Consider the following 23,484-nt stretch of genomic DNA (forward strand, 5'->3'; position numbering starts at 1 on the left):
TATCTATCTATCTATCTATCTATCTATCTATCTATCTATCTATCTATCTATCTTTGTATCTATCATTTTAGTCTCTTAGCTATGGTTCTATTCTATTTATTGTTATTGTGAAATACTTTGGGATTTTCTTTTAATGAAAAGGAGTATACAGTATAAATGTTTGGAAATAATCATGATCTTATTATTACTATATTAGTATCCAAAACTGACTTCTTCTCTAATAATATATACACACATAGTTCCCCACCCTGAGATACTCTATGAGTTCTTCCATCACTCAGTGATTCAACTTCTTTCTGACTAAAGGCAATTAGTTTTGTGGTCATTTGTCTCTGGCACCCTATCTGTGTTACATCCTCATCAGGAAAGTCTACAGGATGCCTCCATTTTGTTTCAGGTGCTATGGTGGTCTTAAGCTTCAAAGGTGTTCCAGACCTGTAAAAACCTACTAATTACTCTGTTTTACCAAATGGCTGTTTTTATGAGATAGATTTATTGCCTCTAATTTTAATTTTCTAGACTGCTCCAGAACCACATTTGGTGAAGGGTGGGATATAAATATTTTCAACAGAATAAAAATGAACATTGCTCAGAAAAAAAACCCACAGAGATTTTACTACAGATCTCAATGTAAGTGATGAGACTGACATGACAAAATTCATTCCAAGATTTGCTGCATGAAAACAGTTCCCCTGAGAAACAATATGATGCTTTGAGCTCACTCAGGGAGTATTACAGGCAACTCCTATGTCCACAGATGTAATGAAGGAGTGATTACCAAGAAGCAAGATCTTTCACATGGTAAAACATCTTGTTTTGTCCCAAGAGCAATGCTATGGACTTTAGGTGTAGTAAGGCCTCTGGCTCTCAGGAACACAGCCTGAACAAAAGACTTGTCCACAAATTTCTTAAGTTTCAAAAGCTTTACTGGTTATAAACACAAAACATGAAAGTGATCTCCTTTTTCTCAATAGTCCTTCCTAAATACCTTGCTCTCTCTTCTTGATGGATTTTATCCTTCTGAGGACTATCTTTCTTCTTTTGTGGACTTATCTTTGTCAAAGGAAAATACTCTCTCCAGGTCTGACTTGGCTGAAATCTATTATTATTATTATTATTATTATTATTATTATTATTATTATACTTTATTTCTATAGCACTGTAATTATACACAGCGCTGTACAAAGTCGGTAAAATTAGGAGTAAATAAAAGCCTGCCCAAGGCGTACATTCTAGGATAATAACAATTAAAAGAGGAATAGATAAAATTACCATATAGAAAGGAAAAAACAGATTAAAACATCAAATATCAAACAAATCACATTATATCAAATATTGTCAGACAGCCAGATAACAATCACAAATTCCCTGAGAACGCTTCCCTAAACAATATGGTTTTCAGCTCAGCCTTAAAGCTGGTTAGGGAAGTGATGAGCCGTGCATGCAGAGGAAGAAGGTTCCAGGAGTGAGGGGCAGCAAGAGAGAAGGGACGGATCCGGGACGGGGCAGAGAAGATCCTGGGCTGAGAGAGGAGACTTTGGCTACCAGAGCGGAGAGTGCGAGTAGGGAAGTAGGGAGAGAGAAGATCAGTTAAATAAAGAGGGGCCAGCCCATGCAGGGCTTTAAAGATGAGTAGCAAAAGTTTGTACCTGATGCGGAAAGGAAGAGGAAGCCAGTGAAGGGAAGACAACAGAGGGGAGACATGATCATAACGGCGAGCGAGTGAAATAATGCGTGCAGCTGAATGCTGAACAGAAATTAATGGGTGGAGGTGAGAGAGAGGAAGCCCTGCCAGGAGGAGGTTACAGTAGTCTAATCGTGAGATCACTAGGGCATGGACCAGTGTTTTTGCGGTAGAAGCTGAGAGATATGGACGGATTTTGGCAATATTATAGAGAAAAAATCTACAGACTTTGGCTGTAGTCTGGATCTGTGGGATAAATGACAAAGAGGAGTCAAAGATGAAACCAAGACTGCGGGCTTCCTGGACTGGCTGGATCAAGATGTTATTGACGGAAATAGAAAAGGAATAGTGAAGGGTGGGCTTAGGAGGGAAAACAAGAAGCTCAGTCTTGGACATATTGAGCTTCAGACGCCGATGGTGCATCCAGTGGGAGACAGCTGTTAAACAGGATGACACTACACAACTGAAACTAGCTAGAGAGAGACAGTATAAGACCCTGGGATTTCCCACAATCCTTGTCTTTCTTAAAGCTGTAGATCTCTATTTCCCCTCCTAAACTGATACATAGAAAGTCTAATAGAATCTCAACTAAATATATGTCTCAAGGGCATCAAAGATGCTCTGGAGGTATGACAATCTGGAGACAATCCTTTGAGATCTGTTGATATGCGTTAACTTTAACAGGTAGTCTGTTATACAAAGTGTATGACCATTACTTAAAATAGTTGGAGTGAAAAGAAGGCTGTATAGCTGCTCCTGCTTTCAAGTGTTTCCCAAGCAAAATTCCTCAAATACAATGTAAAAGAGAAAACTGCTTAGAAGTCTGCAGTGATAAATATTGGTTTATAAATCTGTACACCACATCCAAGGTTGAGAAAGATGTAAGATTATTATACAGTACTTCATTCCACTAACCAGACATGCAAATATTTCAATATATTGTGATGAGCTTCAAAATTTATAATTTAAATTGCTATTCAGATAAACTGACCTTAGCAACAGTATCATATTTAAACTCATGTGTATGGTTGCCAGGTGAAATAAGTAACATATCTCTTTAATGGTTGTGTAGTAGAGGGAAATTCAGCAGGTATTGCTTCTTACACAAGTAACACCTGCTGAAGTTTATTTTCTATACAACCATTAAAAAGACATGTCCCTTATTTCACCCAGCAACCCTACACTATCTATCACAATCAAACTCCATCCTGTTCTTCTTTGTTACATACCTGACATTCATAAAGTTTCTTCCGTCCCTTTTTAGCACCAGCCCCTGACTGGCATGCTGTCAGGTGACATTTGAGTGTGCTGTTCCGGGCAAAACACTCATGGCAGTTTGGACACTCAAATGGTTTTTCACCTAGCAAGGCAAACACAGGTATTTATGGAAAATGCAAGATCTGATACATTTTGATTTTTACTTGTTATCAATGTTCCTCTCATTTAAATGGAGTAAAACAGCTCTCTCACCACTGAACATCATTTATCCAGATGTCACAGAAATAAAAGAATCAGAGATTTGTTTAAGTACTAGTATGTAAGGGTGAGATCCATTAATGCAGAAACCTGTTCAAGCATTTAGAAAGTATGTTTACTCAACATGCGGAGATGGGACAGTATGCTCAGCCCACATCCTTCGTTGTCATTTATGCTGCTTTCATATATGTGAAGGGCAGCTTTCTGAGCCCGAATCTCCCTACTACCTTCGTTGGCTCTCCATGAGATCTGAAATTCTAGAAAATTACAGATCTAAATTATGTGGAGAGCTTCCCTGGACAGTGACAGTTTCCTTTTCAGAGTGCTACCATCACAGGATAGCTGTGCATTGTGTTCAGCCTTCCTTTTTTGTATGTCATGCTTCCTTATTGCTGGCATGAGCAACAGATTCCAAATTCTTATTCAGTTCCAAAATACATTTATTCCATCTACTGACACGGAGCTTGATTTATAATTTTTTTTTAACCAAAGTATTCTTTCTGCCCTCAAAAAATCATTGTGTCCAAGGTTTCCATCATCCATGGCATGCCTCTTAATTAATGGAGCATTGGTGTGAAATATTCTCAAACTAGTATCAGGCACCAAGTACATAAAAATGACAATGCTTCAAATACTCTAGACAAGAAAAAGCAAGTTTTCTTCAAAACTATCTATTCATCTCTTTAAATGAGCAGCAAATAACAGGAGTAAGCATAGTAGTTTGCTGTGTGGAATCTGTCCTAGAAGATGGCAGCCTGCTCCATCCCAGCTACAAATTTTTTAAAAGAAAGAAATCAAGTTACAAGCCCCTATGGTTTAGGGGAAAGTATAAAACCCTTCAGGCCCTTCAAATAATAAAATGAATCTTGATTACAAACGTCAGCCATTTATGACAACTAAAACATTGCAAAATGGATTATTATTCATCATTGCAATGTGAAAAAATCATCCTATTCTATTAGACTTTGATAGAGATGCACAAACCAATACCTGAATTGTCTGAAAGCCTATACAAGTGGTCAGATTACTGGAGCTACACTGCTTTTAGTGAAGTTTTGGATGCTCCTACTTTAGCAACTAAAAAATCTGGAGTACGACAACTTAATTAATCAACATGTCTGAGATTTTACATGCTGCTAGAATTGTGCTGAATATCATACTTAAGCATAAATATACAGTGGGCCCTCCACATTCGCTGGGATACAGGACCCCATGAAAATGGAAAAACTGCAAATAAAAACCCACTATTTTTTAACCTAAGAAAACACCTCTCTAGGAATCTCTAGTACTACAATGCAAATCTATGGCTAACATCCACCAGAAAGTGACCACAGAGTTGTGCTGGAGAACCTACAAATGGCTAAAAAAAGTGTTCTCTAAGAATCTCTAGGTCCTCCAATGCAACCCCTGGAATAAGCTGGCCATAAAGTCATACTGGAGGATGTAGAGATTCCTAGAGAGAACATATTAACCAAATACATGAATAATGAAACCCGCAGTTCATTTAACTGATGTCTTCTTGAGCATTGAGAATGGGAACTAATTAGATCCAATGTGCAACTCTCACTGAGCGAGAAAATGTACTGGGTGATTTGGGTTAGCCACTCTGAGAGGAATCATCCATCTTTCCAAACAGTGATGGACTGAAGCTTCCAGCATCCTTCACCATTGACTAGATCTGCAGTCCAGCAACATCTGTAGAGTTGCATGATTCCCAGTCATGCACTAAATAGGCCTTGCTAGAGAGACCTCTACCCTTTGGAATGCCTTCTAACAAATATGCTTGGTTCTCCCTGCAGCTGCTTTTAAGAGGGCATTAAAGACATACTGTATTTGGGCTTTCAAGTGAGACAATTTTATAGTACTTGCTGAGTTTAAATATTTTCACCTTTTTAAATAGCTATTAACTGTATTGAAATATTGCTTAAATGTGAGTCTCCCTTATCCAAAAAGCTTGGGGCCAAAAGTGTTTTACATTCTGGAATATCTGTATTTGCTTATAGGTGAGATATCTTGCAGATGGGATCCAAATCTAAACATAAAATTCATTTATCTTTCACATACTCCTTAAACTAAAAGCCTGAAGGTAATTCCATACAATATTTTTTATAATTCTGTGCATGAAACAAAGTTTGTGTACACTGAGCCATTGGAAAGCAAAGGTGTCACTCTCACAGCCACCCATGCAAAAAGGTTGTGTTTCTGGCATACTCTGAATTTCAGATAAGGAAGACTCAACCTGCATCTGTTCTGTAATTTATTTGACATTGCCATTTGCATTTTTATACTGTAAGCAGTCCTTGGAAGATCATGTTCTTGCAAACCAGCTCAGTAATATAGTTAGTTCAATCAATAAAGGCAAACTTATACAGTATTGTGTTTGTGTTCTCAAGTCACCTGTTGGCTTATGGTGATCCCATGAATTTCATAGGGTTTTAATGTGAAGTCAAAGGCTTTCACAGCTGGAAGCCAGTTTTTTGTGGGGGTTTTGGGCTATGTGACCATGTTCTGGAAGAGTTTATTCCTGACGTTTCACCATCATCTGTGGCGAGCATCTTAAGAGAATGCTGGCATGGAAGTGAGTGGGGTACATATATACTGCGTGACACTGGATTGAGAGGAAGTGATTTACATTAATCTCTGTGTTGCTCTCTGTTGGTGAATAGCAAGACCTCATCCTGAGCATAAAATACTATTTGAAATCACTGAAATTCTGGACCATGCAAACAACTATCAGGTTAGAATGCACAGGGAGGCCATTGAAATCCACAAAGACCTAGACAACTTCACCAGGAAACCCTTAAAGTAAACAATGTTTGGCTACCAGTCCTGAAAAACACCAAAATCAAGTCCCAGCACATGCAAATGAAAACTACCCAGGGTCAGGGGGACTTCCTAGCAGACAATGGATCATTAATTAAATAGACACCCTGAGGCCTTGCGATTCAACACCAGACCAACCCAGAGATTAACATGTAAATCACTTTCTCTCAACCCGGGATCACACAGTATGTATATGTATGTGTGTACACACACACACACACACACACCACTCTCTTCCATGTCAGCATTCTCTGAAGATGCCAGCCACAGATGCTGGTGAAATGTTAGAAATAAACTGTTCCAGAACATGGCCAAATAGCCCGAAAACCGCACAAAAAACTATTCATAGGGTTTTCTTAAGCAAGGAATACGCAGAGATGGTTCTGCTAGTTCCTTCCTCTGAAATATAGCCTACAGCACCTGGAATTCATTGGTGGTCTCCCATCCAAGTATTAACCAGGGCTGACCTTGCTTAGCTTCCAAGATCAGACAGGATCTGGTGACTTTAAGGTGCTTAGGTCCCAAGCTTATGGTATATTACCACCTTCCAACTGAGATCAATGCATCCTAAAATACAGAGATCAAAAATCATATCAAAGATTGTTCAGAATATAATTGCACTGTTCACTTATTCCAAATTCAATTTAATGTGGTCCATTCCCTTCCCTTTAGAATTTAAATGGGTTGGAAAAGTGCAGCCAACACATTCCCCTTTTTTCCTAAAACACTAGGTTGTGGGATTTTCTGCCAGTGACTATGTCAGCATAGTAACATGCAATAATAAGAACCTGAAGGAAGATCCACATTGCTTCTGATGTCAGTAGATGCTGCCAATAAGTAACAACTTGTGATCATCTCTACAATACCCTGCTTGAAAGGTTTCTAAAAGAACTAGGTAACCAGTCAGAAAAACATTACTGGAATAGATGATCTTTGGCCGGATCTGACCAAAAAAATCTTAACTCTCTTTATGGTCCTAGATACACTGAAGCCAAAAAGCCTTTTTCATAATAACCCCTGCGGCAATATGAATATCCTTCTGTTAGGGTCATACTTTACCACATCCTGGCCCAAGCTAGAGCAGTTTTGGAAAACACTTGCAACATTAGTCACTACATGCATGCACACACACACACACACACACACACACAAAATGGCAACTTAGGGTACCTTGACCACGATGCCGTATCAGTTTACAACAGTCTTTCTAGACCTAATTGGATTTGTTGTTACTGTGGCCTTCAGGTCAACTCTGATTTATGGTAACCCTATCATAGGTTTTGCTTATGAAGATATGTTCAGAAGAATTTGCCACTGCCTTTCTCTCAGGCTCAGGAAGTGGCATGTCCAAGGCCACCATGACTGAGCAGGAGTTTGAATGCTGCTCCTCCGGAATCCTATCCAACATCACTACACCATCTCCATGCTACAGTCTTGTTGGTTAAGGATAATGAAGCCTGTTGCTTTCCAGCAAATCTAATGTGCCAGGTTGGGGAAGGTTAATCTAAACTGATTTACCCTGTCAGTCTAAAGCTGCATTTCTGAAACGGTGTACTATTCAAAAATAGTGCTGTTGTTCTTGCTGTTAATTGCCACCAAATTGGCTTTGACTTATGGCGAGCCCAGGAATGACAGACCTCTAAGACTCTCTGTCATGAGTAGCCCTGCTTAGGTCCCGCAAGCTAAATGCTGTGGCTTGTTTGCTTAGTTGCATTCATCTGCAATGTGATCTTCTTTTCCTAATGCATCCCACTTTACCAAATATGATTGTTTTTTTCTAATGAGTCGTACTGTCTCTTGATATGTATAAAATATGATTGCCTCGGTTTGGTCTTTTTTAATTCTAGGTAGTGTTCAGGCTTGATTTCCTCTAGGACCCATTTGGCATGGTGGTCTGTTCAAAAATTTTAAAAATGCTTTGGGGGAAAATACTAGACTCAAGGCCAGTAGTTGAACTTAATTAAAGCAATACAGATTTTGACAGCATACTTGTGAGGCTTGGTAATGTCAAGGCACTTACTGGATTAGTAAAAACAAATGCATAAACTATAAACCCTATAAACACTCAGGGAGGGTCAGTGGAAATCAAGCACCGAGACTAAACTTGCTTCCAAAATGGTTTTCCTTTAAGGGTGATGAACTGCCATAGTTTAGCTCCAGTTCACAGAACAAACATATGAACATTAGGTAAGAAAGAGCTGGCATTTCTCCTGCTGTTTCTATCCAGGTAAAATTCAACACTCCATTAGAGCACAGTTGTTTGAAAACAATATATAAGTGATGATTCTGCCCACCATTATTGTATTATTGTTTTCAGATGTTATTGTTTGTAATTTTAATTGTTAGAACTGTTTAATCCTTTTTTAAAGGGGGGACTGCATATATCGCTGTATCATTTTAATGTTGTATGCCACTTTGATTGTTTCAACAAAAAGCGGGATATAAATACAAATTTTATTTATTTATTACAAATCTACTCCAAATGCATCTGGAAGTAGATTTTAAGGCTATTGCGAGTGAGGTAACAGAAATCCTTGTTTTTTTCTTCTGCTGACACACAATAGTTTCTATAAACAAGACACTACTGCTGAATTCTCCACAAATCTCAGGACAAGTGGCCCACGTTTTGCATGTCTGTCTTAAATGGCTACTGGATTATTTTCCGTTTTTAAAAGTTTAAGGAATCAATGTTAAATGGGTGACTCAGTATTTACTTCATATGAATGTGTAACCTGATTTGTGGTTAGCATTAACTAAGGTTAATTTCAACAAACTAGCTTAAAGAACAGTTTGGTTTTGCCTTGATTGAAACTAACCACAGTTAATGTTAATCCATATTTGTTTCTCTGGAGAACATAACAAACTATACAGAGGACCCTTGCCTTATGAGGGGGATCCGTTCCGGAAAACCTCCCCCCCGCGTAAGGTGAGTAACACATATGCTTGAGTCCCATTGAATATAAAGGCTTGGGTATGGCAGTGGGCTCCATTCATTGTATTGCAGGCTGCATATAGTGCACCCGCGTATGGTGCGGGCGTGTTGTGCTTCTCCAGAAACAAAAGCTTCCCACTCATAGGGACCTTGCTCGTTCTTCCACATGGGAAAAAAAGCAGGAAAGGAAACACAGAAGCACAAAGTTTGCTTCAATTCACTTGTGCTCATGTAGGTAACAATAAATTAGGCTACAAAGATCCCCTAACTTCAACCATCGAGGTGAGGTACAAATCACACAAAAATTTAGCTAACTCACATCTAGAAGGAGGAAACTGTTATTACCTGTGTGCTTTCGAAGATGTTCTTTAAAATGTCCAAAATGGTCAAACTGTTTATCACAGTACTGGCAGACATGTATTTTTTTGCCAGGTCTTTGTTTTTTGTTAGCACCACCTTCATCAAGGTGGTAACAGGTAAGGTGCTGTTTCAACGCACTCTCACGCAAGTACCTTTTGTTGCAAAGGTCACACTTGTAACTTTCTGTGGAGTGCGTTTTCATATGTTCCTTAAAATGGTAAAACAGTTTAAATGTCCGGTTGCACTTTTCACAGTGGAAAAGGTTGTTGACATGTGAGAGCTGAAGTTCCATGATCTCAATGCCTTCCACCTGTTTGCCCGCTGGATCAGATATATTGTCACATTCGTCTTTAATTTCACTGTTCCTCTCCCCATGGCGAAACTTGCTTGTTATATCTGCCAGAAGAGCCAAAGCAGACTCATCTGATGTACCCGTGGTCTGTATATACTTTATAGATTGTTCAGCAGAAGCTACCTCCTCAAGTGCCTCAATGTTGTTTTCTTCCACGTCAATAGCCCCCTCAGAAATCTCTACCTCAATTTTGACAGGCTCAGATTCTGCACATGGCAATGTTTCTGTAATGACGTTGGAGGTCTCCGCTATCTTCCTCTTTTTGGCTTTACTTATATCTTGTGTCTGATTTGATTCATGTGGCAATGAGTTTTCTTTGTTCCTAAAAAATCATAAAAGACGCAGTAAGTATTTTTTTTAAAAAAAGTACACTACAAACATGGCTACATCTGTCTGACTAGTCTAAGTACAATCACTGAAGATGTAATACAGTCAGCCCTTCTTATACACTGATTTTTTTATACACTGATTCAAGCATACACAGTTTGAAAATGTTCAAAAAAAGTATAAATTTACCTTGATTTTCCATTTATTTTGCTATGTCATTATATTTAATGGGACTTGAGCATACACGGATTTTGTTATACACGAGGGATCTTGGAACCAAACCCCAGCGTATAACAAGGGTCCACTGTAGTTAGTTACTGTTTGACCCACTGGCTGGAATTTATGTTCCTAGAACCAGGGATTTGGACAAACCAGAGCTTTGTCTGCAACCAGATCCTTCTGTTATTCTCTTTTTACTTACAAATAATTTATGGTATACACATTTAAGAAGGTTGATGTACAAATTTGAACTAAACTGCAGGAAGTGTGGATCACTCACCCACATTTTTTTGACATAGGCCCCATCAGTGGTAAACCTAAGTTTCAATACATATGGGGTGGGGCTGATCCCTGAGGGGGCATTGGAGGGCTATACCCCTTGAAAAAAAACTGATTGTTTTTGTCCCCAAATGTTCGCCAGTGCCCCCTAGAGCAGGAGAGCCCAACTTGGAAGGAGGTAGGGGCCAAAATTAAGATTGCCTAAGGTTGTTCGGGCCACCAACAGTTTTAGGTGAAATGTAGGACATTAAAAAAATGGGGGGCATGACCAAATAAAAATTGGAAGCAAAATGCAAATCCATACTTCTTAGCCATGCTCAAAATAGAGGACATTGTGGAATCCCTCCTCCTGGACAGGAAGGCTAAGATGGGAGCATGTCTGGGAAAAGGAGGGAAAGTCTAGTCACCCTACCAGGGGGCAAGGCATCCCCTCCCTCCCATCCTCCCTCCCTCCCTCCCTCCCTCCCTTCTTTCTTTCCTCCCTCCCCCTTTTCTTTTCCTTTCTTTTCTTCTCTCTCTCTCTCTCCCTTCCTTTTTCTTTCTTTTCTTCCTCCTACACCTTCCTCCCTTCTTTCTTTCCTTCTCCACTTCTTCATTTCCTTCCTTCCTTCTTACAGATGGGGAGGAAGATGGGGAAAGAGATGCCCACCCACCATGTTGTCCTCTTCCTCCGTTGCTGAGTCCTTCATCTTTGAGTGGCCTGAGAGTTTTGCCAGGTGGGCAGCCTTGCCACTTGAAGGTGAATGACTCAGCAGAGGAGGAAGAAGAAAATGCGGTGGGTGGACATCCTTGTCTCTTTCCCCCATTGCTGGGCAAGCAGCCTTGTGAGGAGGAGGAGGAGGGGGAAGATGGAAGAAAGAGAGGAGGACGCCAACAACCGTGTTGTCCTCCTCCTCCGCCGAGTCGTTCGCTTTTGAGCGGCCTTGGGGTTTTGCCAGGTGGGCAGCCTTGCCACTCAAAGGCAAAACCCCTAGGCTGCTCAAAAGCGAACGACTCGGCAGAGGAGGAGGAGGAGAAAAACGCGGTGGTCGGGTGTCCACCTCTCTTTCTCCCATCCTCCCCCTTACTCACTAGAGGAAGGGCCCATGGCTCTCTCGTGATCTCTAGTTCTCTCTCTGCCCTCCCGGCTGTCTCTGCTGCTTGCTCGCAAAGGCTCCTCCCTCTGGGCCTGCCTGGCCAATGGGGTGAGAGGAGCTGTAAACCTGCCTCCAGCAAAAGCTCCCCTGGGAAGCAGAGGCAAACTCTGGGGGAAGAATCCATTGCTCCCATCCTCCAAAGCCCTGTGCAATCGGGCGAGGATTCTGGGGGCCAGGACATCCCCCTCCTGACAGTGGGACCCCAGGCCTCCAGAAATCCTTTGGTGGGCATAATTCGCCCACCCCCCGGGCCGCATCTTATGCTGCCCTGCCCTAGAGTATGAGGGACAATTTTAGCATTTTTCTGGGCCATATCTGAGCCACTAAAAAGGCCCTGGGGAGCTTATAGGCCACACCTTCTCCATGCATGCTCTATGTGATGGATGGAAAGGCCTCTGAGCTATCATCCACATAGAATCTTCCCTTATTAAAAAGTGGAATCTTGAGATCCACCAAATGGAATAATCTGAACCTATTCACTTATTTTGAGTTCCAGAACCTGAGTTATCCCTCCTCCTGCTGTTACTCAAACAGATGGTCATCTAGTACTGTATATCAGATATATAACTATTCCAATTCAAAATCAAACAGTTCTATTTAACTAAAATAGCCACCACATATCTGACATACAAACGTATTCTTGGTGTTCACCAGATCTTTCATCTTACCTATTGGAGTAATAGCTAATACTTCCATCTACCACTTTCTAATGGTAGGAATGCCAGGGTGTATTCAATATTTAGCTTAAATAATTCTTGTTACCATTCATTAACCATAAGATCTTTCATACACTTATCCTCACTTTCTTGCAGGTTGTTCAACACAACTACCAGTGAACAGGGCAGTTCCAATAAAAATAAAATAATAATAATAATAATAATAATAATACCTGTGGCCCATACTTCCAGCATCTAAATCTCTTAGTTTTATATAAAAGAATATTTGGAATTAAAGAACATTGATTCCAGAAATGTAAGTACCAGAACCAAATAGAGCTCAAGTTCTTGTCACACAAAAATCCTGGTTACCTTAAGTTTTATTTCATCTATTTAATGTAAAGACATGGGTGGGGTAGGTAACTTTGGGGAGAGCAGATGGCTGGAAAGGAGTGGCCTGAGGCGACCAGGCCAGGATCACAGCTACTACATGGCCCACTCTTAAAGCGGGCCACCACTGCAGGTCTCAAGCTGTGCTGCCAAGACTCAGTTTGAATCCACACCTTTTTGCTCTGGTCCAAAGGACCAGAGCATGGTGTCAGAATGGCTTTGGGCGCGCTGGGGATGTGCATCGTCCAAATGCTATGCAGGCCTGTAGCTAGGTCTTTAGGGGCCCTGGGGCAGAACGTAGGGCTCGGTAGGGCGGAATATTTGTACGCGCCATCTTGGTGCACCGGCGTTTGGGGCCCCCTTTGGCTGGGTCCCCCGGGGCAGTGCCCCAGTTGCATCAGCCTAGCTACAGGCTTGATGCTATGCCCCCAAAGTGGCCAGAAACCGCTTCTTTTGGCCTGTGTCTTGGGGCCTTGGTTACTATTATGGCTAAAACATAACTAGCAATCAGAAATCCCCAAGCCACCCAAATGTCTACCGGTATATCTAGATCTGCCTCTGCCCATTCCTGGATTACAGAACTGTTTTCTTCTTGAAATATTTCAGAAGGATAATACAATCTTATAATGTTGGAAAGTAAATGAGATGGAAACCATTCGACTGGAGCATCACAAGTTGATGCAAATGATTTTCATAGGCCTTCCCAATACACAATCCTGTGAAAAACCACACTCACCTGATTTCAAGTGCTTTAATAGCTTCCAACATCTGAAGATATTCAGCTGCTTTCCAGACATCATTTGCTTCCTCTTCCCCCTGGACCATTAATTTGGCTGTGTATGTGAACTCAATTAAGTGACGAAATGCCATGTTACTTACACCTGAAGATAAGAGACAAAATGAAGCCTAAAGTTAATTCTTATACTTTGCAAAAAAGGTTTGTTCAACTATTTGGGTGCTTTTTTCCTAAGAGTTGCCCCATAGGGCAAAGACCAATTCCAGCATTCTGCCTGCATCAGCATCTAGCCAGAGAATGATGTTCCCTGTTGTATGTTCCCAGAAAATGATAATTAGAGGTGCATCCAGCTCTAAATGAAGAGCACTCCTTGCCCCAGTGATTATCTAGAACAGGTGTAAGCTGACCAATGTTGTAAGGTTCAGTTGGCATTTGTTTTGATTAGAATCAATTACTTTTCAACTGAATAACAGTTATGGCAAAATTAATCTCAGCCAAGCACTTGTTAAAGCAAGTAAGGAGCACCTCTTCTGCTATTTGCAACCAGATGTTATTAACAGCAACATTAATAGTCATGCTAATCTTTCCTAGCTCAGAAAAAAAAGCTATCCCATCCAGAACAGGATGAATTGCTGAAAGATGCAGAAAGTACTTCTCCCAAAAGAGTAAACATGAACTCCCTTTCAGCACTGAGCTGGAGGTAGGGAGCAGGGACTGTTATTGTAGTTTGGTTGAACTCTGGAGACTCTGTATGCTCCAAAGCCCAGTACAGAGCTGGGGCTGTTGTTGTTGTGTGTCCTCAAGTTGTTTCTAGTTTATAGTGACCCTATCATGTCACTTTCTTGGCAAGTTTCTTCGGCGGGGGGGGGGGGGGGTTGCCATTGCCATCCTCTCAGGCTGAGAAACAGTGACTTACCATTCTGATCATTTCTGATCATAGCACTGGAGCTTGTTACTCCTGTCTTAGAAACAAAGCAGGGGAAGGGACCCCTACCACCACTCCTTTGGGTGAAGGGCTGACTCTTGCCAACTGCAGTTATGCTACTGTCACAGTGGTCTGGATGAAGTTGAGGACCTCCCACACTGTGTTTATTTGTCCATTGTCACACTGAATTGGAGAAAAATACCTTTGTATTTTTGAGAAACTGGAGCGTGTCCAGAGGAGGGCGACTAAAATGGTGAAAGGACTGGAAACCTTGCCCTATGAGGAACGACTCAGGGAGCTGGGGATGTTTAGCCTGGAGAAGAGAAGGTTAAGAGGTGATATGATAGCCCTGTTTATAAATATTAGAAAGGATGTCATATTGAGGAGGGAGCAAGCTTGTTTTCTGCTGCTCCAGAGAACAGGACCCGGAACAATGGATGCAAGCTCCAGGAAAAGAGATTCCACCTCAACATTAGGAAGAACTTCCTGACAGTAAGGGCTGTTTGACAGTGGAACACACTCCCTCGGAGTGTAGTGGCGTCTCCTTCTTTGGAGGTCTTTAAGCAGAGGCTAGATGACCATCTGCTGGGGATGCTTTGATTTGGATTTCCTGCATGGCAGGGGGTTGGACTGAATGGCCCTTGTGATCTCTTCCAACTCTACGATTCTATGACCTTGTTGGACTGTTATTTATTAAAAACAATTGGTCCATCTGCTAAAATATAGAATTTTTTGCTTTTTAATAAAGATTCTAGTATCACTGGAACAGCTGCAACTTTCTTAATGACATTAGCTAAAGCCCATGCATGTTATTATAAGGCATTCCCCAAATCCTGAAGTCTTACTGCCCTAATGGCTTTATTTTGTATATTTTAATTCTTACTTGTAAGTGTAGTAGTATTAATATGGTGTTGGAAATTCTATGTCATATTTTATATTTTAACTTAGTTAATTGATATTTGTAAAACCTCTTGGTTTTTACATTGTCATGACGCATGGTTATAAGCAATTTAAAACTGAATGATTTACACATTTGGTTGACTGACACATAACAAGCCAGAAACCCACCCAGCAAACTGTTTCACAATGCAAGTCTGAGAATATGCATGTTAAAAGTGATTACTGCATTGAAGTACACACAACAATTTTCTCCTAACACCTCTCTTAGAACAGTTCTGGATCAAGCTGCTAGCAACAAAATACCTTCTATCTCTACTAGAGGCTCCTGAGTGAAATCTTGGAAGAATTTGTAGAAAAACTGGCTGCAGGCAGCAAGAACTGCTTTATGAGCTTTAAAATGGTGACCTAGGAGGAAAAGAAACATATATTAAATTGTGTGTGCTAGATGTTAATGGTTGATAGGATGAAAAATATATGCAACACAGAGCTTTGACAAAACAAAGAACAATTTATTGCCTATTCCCACCCTATCTGGTGCAATTTACTGTCAGCATATTAGTTGTGGCTTCCACCAAAACACCTAGAGAAGAGTGACATTTGCTGCAAGAGCAGCAGCATTAAAAGGGGTCTGACACTTCCAGACAAATCAGTGTTAAAATGAAAACCCTGGGTTGAGCAGGAACTTTAGAACTTTGTTTTGAAGAGGACGATCATATTCTGCCATTAAGGGGGAAAAATTCAAGCTATCCTTCAACAGATTTCCCAAAAAATTTCAGACTGGTAGGTTTCCAACTTCAGCGACAATGACCCTGATAAAACACTGTGGGTTTTTCCAAGCAATTCTCCCACTGGACAAGTTTCTTGCTTTTTTTTTTTTCCTAAACAGATTTTAACAATTTTAGTCCCTAGGTGAATGGCAGTGTTCCGTTACCCCAGAACACAACTGTGTGAAAACAATGTCTAATAACGTTACAAATACTGCATGTAATAACCGTGTAAAAATCTCAAACTTAGGGAACTGTTCATATACAGTATATTTCAATTCATATTTAGTTACCTGTAAGTGAAATGTATACTGAAATGTTTTCCAAACCCAATCATAAATTCTGAACACCCATTTCCAATGACTTCTACCAATGAGGATGCAGGTCTCCTGACATCACACTCACATCTCTTTAGATGGCATTTCAGACATAATAACCCACAAGTATACTAGAAATCAAGTGCTGCATTCACAATAGGTGATTCTAACAGCTTGTTACATGCCTCTCTCCTGCCTCAGGACTCAAACAGAACAACAAATCCTGCCCTTTTTGTAATTTTTACCAGTTATAAATCCCTACACAGAGGCAGTAGCTGAGAGAAAAGTTGACCAGGTGCTTTCTGACTAACATCCCCACCCCCCCAAAAAAATCTGATATCAGACATGGTGTGCAACACAGTACAAACAAAATGAGAGAGCATTAAGTGGAGGAATTTAAAAGTTCCTTGCTTTAATTGAACCCTCTCCCATTTTTAAAAGGGGGAAGAAATATTACTTGTAATAAGGATTAGATAACAATGTAAGCTATTCGTTGTTGTGTGCCTTCAATTGTCGAATTCTGAATGTTTCCAATTTATGCCAGTCCTAAGGTGAACCTGTGGGACTAAATATCCTAAAGGCATCAGATCCTGTCTGATCTTGGAAGCTAAGATGGAAGACAGCCAACAAATACCAGGTGCTCCAATATTGTTTCAGAGGGAACTGGCAAAACTACCACTGAGTATTCCTTGACTAAGAAAACCCTATGGAATTAATGGGGTTGCCTTAAGGTGACACATGTCTTGAAGACAAAACATACATGGAGAACCTAATCATGGTGTTTCTTAGGACGATTTGTCCAGAGGGGAGTTTGCCTTTGTCTTCCTCTAAGGCCCAGAGAATAAGCTGTATGTTAATGGATGTTGCAATTGTAACAGGTACACAGGCAGTGAAATATCTGATTCCTTTCTTCAAAGAAAAAAAAAATACAAACATAAAAACAGTATCCTTTGACTACTCTACCCCACCAAGACCAGCTGCCTTTAGGTCTCTCACAGCTACCATCCAGCAGCCATTCTAGCACATTAGCTAAACTGTTTTCATTGGATTGGTCTTTAGAAGAGCAGTAATGTGCATCTAGTTTAGTTTTTTTATGCATCCTACAATTTAGACCTTATTATTTCTACAACACTGAATAAATGCACATGAATTCTTTGTTCCTGCAGAATGACCCAATCTCTGTTAATTGCTCAGTCAGAGCAGATGTAAAAGGGAGTATATGCTGGCCTCTTCAAGTACCTACACCACTTCTATCCAAGCAAGGCCACCAATGAAGAAATGTCAGCTTGGCTCACATAGGCAGTAATACTTTACTGCAACTCACTGTTTTATTCTGGCATTGTCAAACTAATCACTTCCTCTACTTCAGAGACAGGTAAAGTATACCCCATGAGTAGCATACAATCCCTGAGCCCTTTTTGCAGCTGAAGTGTCACAGCCCAAACCCCTCAAAGCCCCCCAATGTTTTGAAGGGGAAGGGAGGGCAAAAACATGCCCCAAATAAACCCCCTAACTGCTCTGAAATACCTCTAACTGCCTCTCCCTGACTATATAAAATAGGTCAGATAATGAGTTTGTCAATTTCTTGGGTGCACTTTTGGCTGATCTGGGGCTGACAACGAAGAGGAGATGGCCTCTGCCACTTCCTATTTTACTCCCCTCCCTCTTCCCTTGCTCCTCTTCTTTTAAGTTTTACATCTTAGGCTAAGGGTGATGTTTTTTGGGATAGGCATGAGCTAGTTTCGGAGACATTTGTCTGAATAGCAGGATAGAATATAAGATATGAATCAAACACATGTCAAACCACGGCTCTTGGTGAATTGTAAGGCTCCAAGTATCTTTAATTCAGTGCTTTTTTATACATTTGCTCAAGTTGTATTGTAGTAACTGATAGAAATGATTGCTTATAAATCACTATAATTTGAACTGAAAGGCCATTTCTTCCCAAAGGAGTACTTTCCTGTGTCTCCACTTTAAGTAAAGCTGGAAATTACAGAAAACTTATTTTACAAATAGTGCTCTTTTTGCATAGTTATTTTTTTCTGACAATAAGTGATACCCTATTACTTGTGCCAGTAGTGAACTAGAATCAGATGGGGAAAACAGCTTGAAGCCACAAGAAAATATTTCAATCTGATACTATTTCAAGTCTCCCTATTTAGACCTCAGTGGCAGAAATCTCATTTGGATATTCAGTATATTGAATATTTAAAAAAAAACAATTCTGAGGACAGGCACATCATTACAAGTGCTTGAGGCAGCTGAAGAAGAAGATAATAGCCATATATATATATATAATATATATATTAGTGGGAGGAATATATAACAATTTTGCTGATCTCTCTGGACACAAGAAAAGAAAGGACATGATTTTTTTCTATCAAATGACTTAGTAAAAATTCAACACTTCAATTGTGGCTTAGAAGCATTCTTCAGAAATGTGCAAACTAGATTCCGTTATCATAAATATTAGCTGCACATGTCACCAAACAAAGCTGAAATGGTAATGCCTCCTACAATATATGTGATTAATTGGTGCAGCCCAAAACTTTGCTTAGGTACTTGGTATTAAGTCCAATTCCTTCCAGATGGAGGTAAATAACTGACCTTGCAAGAAACCACTGAGTTAAAGGAAACAATCCCCCACCCCAAACCTCAGGTACAGCTGCTTAACAGATCAATCTTATCAGGCTAGGGGAGAGGAGAGCACATATGGTAAAACATTGTTATTTACTGGACCAAGTTGTGGGAAGAACCCAGAGTTTTCCCTTCTTTGCTGTCTCCAATGAAATTGCATCAATTACACCAGCTCTTGGGTAAGTAAACTCTTGGCTATGCTTCTCACACTCCCTTCTCAGTTGCTCTGCTTTCGGTAGTGTGAGCAGTGAGCACAACCGACAGGGAAACCACGGAGGCAGAAAGCATTGACATTACCTAAGGACCTCAGAAGTGAAATTACATGTTCATTCACTGAGTGCATGGCCTGGACCAGGGGTAGGCAACCTGCGGCCCGGATGCGGCCTGGCGAGGCCTTGTGACCGGCCCCAGCCCAGTCCTGCCGCCGATGCCTTTGGCCTCTCGCGCACGGGGGCAATTGTCTACAGACGCCTCAGAAACATGCATTTATATTAACATTTTTTTTAAAATCACCAAATTTCTTTGCGTGTCCTCCACTTTTTTAAAAAAAAGTGTCCGCCATTTGAAAATGTTGTCCTACATTTGTCCCGGTTTATTTATTTATTTCATTTTAAAAAAAAAGTATTTAATTGTTTATTTTTTGGCTTCGGCCCCCCAGTTGTCTGAGGGACAGCAACCCAGCCCCCGGCTCAAAACGGTTGCCTACCCCTGGCCTGGACCATCCAGTGGTTCTTTCATTCACACTTACAGGGAACACAGGTTGTCCCCCCCAATCCTATTTCAATTCAAATAAACTAGCTTAAATTCACAGACTTTGGTTTCATTCTTCCAGAGACTAGGCAAATGGACTGAATGCATACATGAGACCTAGTCTTTACCACTTACATACCATCCACAATCAGAGTGATGTCTGTGAACTGATCTTGCTCCCGTTGTTCATTCAATCTGTCCAAGATTACTTTGTAATGTTCTGGAAACTCCTGAATGCATTCCATCGTCTCTTCAGCTTCCATGGCTAACAGATTTGCCTAGGAAAGATTAGCAGCCACAATGAGATCTCCAAACATTAATAATTAACATGGATATTTTCATTAATATGGATATTCATAGAAAGAAATATCACTCAAGAGAATGAATAATATTAGAAAGCACTCAACATTTCACTCATCATCTTACAATGGTAACTGTGCACTCCAAAAATACAGCTCATTTGAAATCAGTATGAAGGAGAATATTCAGGGAGGAGGAGAAATCCACTCACACAAGAATCGAAGGTGAAACAGTGGCAACGTGGAAAGGAGAAGACAAGAAGCAGGCTGTCCGGGAAAGAAATGATGACTGCATTTTATGGAGCTTGCAACAGCTTGCTATTTAGCTCTCTGCCACAGGGATCTAAAAAAAAAAAGTGGATTTTTCAGGGTGTCATACACACCACAGAGAAACTAGTTTTCATTCCCACCATCAACTGGGAACTACAGGTTGAGTCTCCCTTATCCAAAATGCTTGGGACCAAAAGTGTTCTGGATTTTGGAATATTTGCATATATACAATATCTTGGAGATGGGACCCAAGTCTAAACATGACATAATTTTGTTTTATATACACCTTATATAAATAGCCTGAAGGTAATTTTATACATAATGTTTTTAATAATTTTGTGCATGGTGAACAATCAGAAGGCAGAAGAGTCACTATCTCATCCACGCATGTGGACAGTTTGGGATTTTGGAGTATTTTGGAATTCTGGATACTCAACCTATACTATTTGCCTTCGGGTTGCCATAAGTTGGAAACAACTTGAAGGGATGCAACAACATCAACAAACATATTATTATTATTATTAAGCTTTATTTATATAGCACTGTAAATTTACACAGCACTGTACATAATGAAATACAGCAGAGCCTTGGTATCTGCTGAGATTTGGTTCAGTGGATGCCAGAATTCATGGCTACTGAAGTCCCATTAAATACAATGGAATAAAAAATGGTGTCCCTTCTATAACCCTTCCATGGGGTTTTCTTGGCAAGATTTGTTCAGACCAGGTTTCCCATTGCCTTCCCCTGAGGCTGAGAGCATGTGGCTTACCCAAAGTCAGTCAGTAGGTTTTACATGGCCAAGCTGGCCAGAGTCAAAGTCTAACACTCAAACCACTACACCACACCTGACTCCCTCAAAAGTATTAATAACTGTGTGCATGAAACAAAGCTTGTGTACACTGAACCATCAGAAAGCAAAGGTGTCACTATCTCAGCCACCTATGAAACAAGTTAGGATATTGTTATTTTTTGCATTTTGTAGTGTTGCATTTTATTGCATTATACATGTTTAATGCTCTGCCGTTTGCTGGGAAGGGCATTATAAATCATCACCATCATTGTTTTGGGAATACAGTGGTCCTTCCACATTCACTGGGGTTAGAGGCACAGGATGACTGTGAAGTGGAAAAACCTCAAAAAACAAAACTCTATACCCGTCCCTCCATATTTGCAGCTTTGACTTTTGCAGATTTGATTATTCACAGATTTTATTAATATGTTCTCTCTAGGAATATCTAGGGCCTCCAGAGCAACTCTATGGTCAACTTTAGCCAAAAGCCGCACTGAAGGACCTAGAGATTCCTAGAGAGAATACTCTACTAGGCATTTGTAGCTCCTCCAGTGCAATTCTATGGTCAATGCCTGCCAGATGTTGACCACAGAGTTGCACCGGAGGACCCAGAGATGCCTAGAGAGGTGTCCTCTCAGGTTAAAAACATAGTGGTTTTGTTATTTACAGTTTTTCCACATTCACAGGGGTTCTGTGCCCCTAACCCCAGTGAATGTGGAGGGATGAGTGTATATGTTTGATGTTCTGGTCTTTGGTGGGAAGGACATTATAAATATTATGGTTTGGGGAATACAGCGGTCCCTCCGCATCCTCTGGGGTCAAGGACACAGGATGCCCATGAAAATGGAAAAATTACAATTACTTTAACCTGAGAGATTACCTCTCTAGGAAACTCTAGGTCAGTGATCCCCAAACTGTGCCCTTTAAGAGATGTTGGTCTTCAGCTCTCAGAAGACTCAGCTGTGTTGGATTCTGGGAGTCCCTTAAGGAGCAGACTTTGGGGACCACTGCGCTAAGTCCTCCAGTGCAACTGCTGCTAAATGTTGGCCACAGAACCACCCTGGAGGACTACAAACGCCTAGGGAAGTGTTTTCTCTAGATCAGTGGTTCCCAAACTTTGTAATTCTCTAGATGTTTTGGACTTCAGCTCCCAGAATTCCTGATCCTTGGCTAAGCTGGCTGGGGTTTTTGGGAGCTGATGTCCAAAACACCCGGAGGACCCAAATTTGGGAACCTGTGCTCCAGATCAGTGATTCCCAAACTCTGGCCTCCCAAGAGTTTTGGACTTCAGGTCCCAGAATCCAAGACTATGGTCAAAGATGGCAAAGGCTTCTGGGAGCTATAGTCCAAAGACACTTGGAAGGCCGGTGCTTGGGAACCATTGCTCTAGATCACTGCTCCTTTTGGGGGGGAGGCTATTTGCCCATTTGATTAATTAATTTCCTCTCTAGGAATCCCTAGGTCCTCCGGAGAGATTCTGCTGGAAATGGACCATGGAGCTGGAGGAGCCAGAGGACTGGTCCCAAACTGTGCCCTTTATAAGGGGGTTTTGGACTACAGCTCCCAAAATCCCAAGCTATTGGCCAACATGGCTGAGGCTTCTGGGAGTTGAAGTCAGAATCCTTTAAAGGGCAAAGGTTTGGGGAGCCACTGTCTAGAGCTGCGTGGTTCCCAAACATTGGCCTCCCCGTCGTTTCTGGACTACGTCTCCCAGAAGCCTTTGCTATCTTGATCCATAGCCTTGGATGGTGGGACCTAAAGACCAAAGCTCTTGGACTACAGCTCCCAGAAGCCTTTGCCACCCATAGCCTTGGATCCTTAAGACCCAAACACACAGGCGAGTCTCTCATCTAGAGCAGTGATTCCCAAACCCTGGCCTTCCAGTTGTTTCTGGACTACAGCTCCCAGAAGCCTTTGCCACCTTGGCCCATAGCCTTGGCTTCTGGGAGCCGTAGTCCAAAACACCTGGAGAAGTCAGAGCCGGCTCTATATTGGGTGCAATTCAAGGGAGCTGTAGCTCCTTCCCCGCCGGGAAGCCCACCATCGTCCTCCTTCTCAGGGGGCCGTGGGATACCCCACCTTCCCTCCTCCATCGTGGGACTCAGGGCTCCCATCAGGCACTGGCCAGCCCGGCGCCGGCTTAGCCCCTCAGGGCTGGGCTGCCCGCTCTCCCTCCTTCCCTCCCTGGCGCCGGCCCTCGAGCGAACAGGCCTCTCACATACCAAACGCCGGGCCCCTGATCCTCCCTCTCCAGCGCTCCCAGGATAAACTTCCTACCTTGCTCCCGACCAGCCATCGCGAGACTTCTCCGAGCCTAACCTCTCGCGGGAGCACCCGCCAATTATCGCGAGAGACATCCCGCGCCCGAGACGCTCCCGCCACAGCCTGCCTCTTTCTCTCTCACCGCAAACGGAAAGCGTCGCCTCTAGCCCCGCCCTCCCTGCCGGAGATCTCGCGAGAGT

General features: G+C 41.5%; 1 protein-coding gene across 4 annotated transcripts in view; it reads right to left on the minus strand.

Moving 5' to 3' along the window:
* Positions 1-23,424, minus strand: part of ZNF131 (zinc finger protein 131) — a 26,263-nt gene extending 2,839 nt beyond the window's left edge. Inside the window, exons 1-7 of one of the 4 annotated variants that reach the window (XM_042447392.1) lie at positions 23,300-23,424; positions 20,175-20,305; positions 19,803-19,941; positions 15,499-15,600; positions 13,371-13,515; positions 9,261-9,949; positions 2,914-3,044 (exon numbers count right to left, since the gene is read on the minus strand). In XM_042447392.1, the coding sequence (XP_042303326.1) occupies positions 2,914-3,044; positions 9,261-9,949; positions 13,371-13,515; positions 15,499-15,600; positions 19,803-19,926 (1,191 nt within the window). In that variant the 5' untranslated portion in view covers positions 19,927-19,941; positions 20,175-20,305; positions 23,300-23,424. The other 3 variants (XM_042447393.1, XM_042447394.1, XM_042447395.1) reach the window with 3 other exon arrangements.
* Between the last annotated feature and the right edge of the window lie 60 nt (positions 23,425-23,484).

Source organism: Sceloporus undulatus, chromosome 2 (assembly GCF_019175285.1).
Source record: "Sceloporus undulatus isolate JIND9_A2432 ecotype Alabama chromosome 2, SceUnd_v1.1, whole genome shotgun sequence".
Lineage (NCBI taxonomy): Eukaryota > Metazoa > Chordata > Lepidosauria > Squamata > Phrynosomatidae > Sceloporus > Sceloporus undulatus.